Source organism: Octopus bimaculoides, chromosome 28 (assembly GCF_001194135.2).
Source record: "Octopus bimaculoides isolate UCB-OBI-ISO-001 chromosome 28, ASM119413v2, whole genome shotgun sequence".
Lineage (NCBI taxonomy): Eukaryota > Metazoa > Mollusca > Cephalopoda > Octopoda > Octopodidae > Octopus > Octopus bimaculoides.
The window spans coordinates 4,343,539-4,345,765 of record NC_069008.1 but is presented as its reverse complement, the minus strand read 5'-3'; the positions used below and the strand labels follow the sequence as shown (position 1 = coordinate 4,345,765).

At 40.6% G+C, this 2,227-nt stretch overlaps 1 protein-coding gene across 1 annotated transcript in view; it reads right to left on the bottom strand.

Moving 5' to 3' along the window:
- LOC106876583 (cyclin-G-associated kinase-like) overlaps positions 1-2,227 on the bottom strand; it is a 108,248-nt gene that overhangs the window by 3,884 nt on the left and 102,137 nt on the right. Inside the window, exons 23-24 of the mRNA XM_052977740.1 lie at positions 2,003-2,200; positions 568-707 (exon numbers count right to left, since the gene is read on the bottom strand). Coding sequence (XP_052833700.1) covers positions 568-707; positions 2,003-2,200 — 338 coding nt within the window. The remainder of the gene's footprint in view (positions 1-567; positions 708-2,002; positions 2,201-2,227) is intronic.

Below are 2,227 nucleotides of genomic sequence, written 5' to 3'. Positions count from 1 at the left end.
GGATGTTAAACGATGATGATGATGATGATGATATATATATATATATATATCGATATGGAGCAAATAATTCACAAGAAAAAATAATCCACAAAAAATTAATTTCAAAGGGTCAGCCTTGTCACACTCTGTGTCACGCTGAATCTCCCCGAGAACTACGTTAAGGGTACACGTGTCTGTGGAGTGCTCAGCCACTTGCACGTTAATTTCACGAGCAGGCTGTTCCGTTGATCGGATCAACTGGAACCCTCGACATCATAACTTATGGAGTGCCACCATATATATATATATATATATATATATGAAAGTGCATGGTTCAGTGGTTGGAGCGTTGGGCTTACAGTCATGAGGCCGTGAGTTTGATTCCCAGACAAGCTAGACAATGCTACGTGTCATGTTCTTGACACTATATTTCACATTGCTCCAGTTTACTCAACTGAATTGTGATGTCACTGGTGCCAAGCTGCATCAAAGTATGTGTTAATCCCTATGTACCCAGACTTTGTGGACACCCTGTACATTAAAGGATTATTTCAAATGTACAAAGATGACAACAACACAGATTCTTACCTTCAGTTTATCTGGGTCCATTTCCTTAGCTAAAATGTCTTTTCTCATTTCTCCTATAGTCCGTGGTTCATTCGCTTTCTTGGAGCTAAATCCACCAAGAAGGTCTCCAAAAGTATCGGTATCCACCTTAGGTTTTGGGCCTGCAATGAAAAGGTTCCAGGGATTGTTAAATAACACAGGTTTCATGCAAAAAGAAAATACATATTTAAAAGATGAGGAATTAGGTACATTATTTACATTGTTTACAATTGATGGATATTTGTCCTCATCTTGTTTGTTGTTAACACAACGTTTCGGCTGATATACCCTCCAGCCTTCGTCAGGTGTCTTGGGGAAATTTTGAACCTGGGTTCTCATTCCTAAGGTATTTTTTGATGTTATTATTATTATTATTATTATTATTATTATCATTATTCAGGTCCCTGCCTGGAATCGAATTCAGAATCTTTGGGTTAGTAGTCCATGCTCTTAACCACTACGCTATATGCCCGTAGGAATATGGCGTAGTGGTTAAGAGCATGGACTACTAACCCCAAGATTCCAAGTTCGATTCCAGGCAGTGACTTGAATAATAATAATAATAATAATAATAATAATGATTACATCGAAAAATACCTTAGGAACGAGAACCCAGATTCGAAATTTCCCCAAGACACCTGATGAAGAACGAAGGGTATATCAGGTGAAACGTGTTAACAACAAACAAGATGAGGACAAATATCCGTCAAATGTAAATAATGGACAGGTAATCATGCTGATGTATATCAGAAATAAACATTTGCAGTAAACACACCCAACAGCATTTACAGCAAATGCTCAATGCTGGTGTTCACAGCAAATGTTTAATGCTAGCAGACAGAGGAGCAAACATCTTCAGTAGCAATCACTACAAATAGTTTTAATGGCATTTATAGTCGTCACTCATAATCATTCAAGGCAAATGGTTACAGGTGTTTAGCAAACATTTGGAGACAGATGGATACATAGAAATAGGTGGAAATATGGACATATTGAGACAGTTGGACATACAGAGACAGGCAGTGAGAGGTAGACAGATGAACACGGGGAGAGAGACAGAGAGACCAACAGAGATAGGGAGACTGACAGACACAGAATGACAGACACAGAGAGACAGACAGACAGACACAGAGAGACAGACAGACAGACACACAGAGAGACAGACAGACAGACACAGAGAGAAAGACAGAGATAGGGAGACTGACAGATACAAGAAGAGAGACTGAGGGAGATAATCCGATACAGGAAGGCAGACAAATAAACATATACAGAGACAAACATATAAAACATAGAAACGAATGAACATATATAGAGAAGACATGGACAGACAGACAGACAGACAGAGAGAGAGAGAGAGAGAGAGAGAGCGAGAGAGAGAGAAGTCACTCTACACTCTCCCTCCAGCAAAGAAACTTACCAAAAGGCTTGCGTGTCCCTCTATCATCTCTGCTTCCAATAACACTCGGGCCAGGACCGGAACCAGGTCCAAAAGCTGCTTTGTGTGTCGCTGCTGTCGCACCTGTGGCTGGTTGGGTTTGTTGTTTCTTGGGAGACGATGGCACCTGGTTGTTTGGTGCCTGTTGCCAGCCTGGGGCACCAGTCGATGAACCAGCACCTGCCAAAACAAATACATCTATCATAC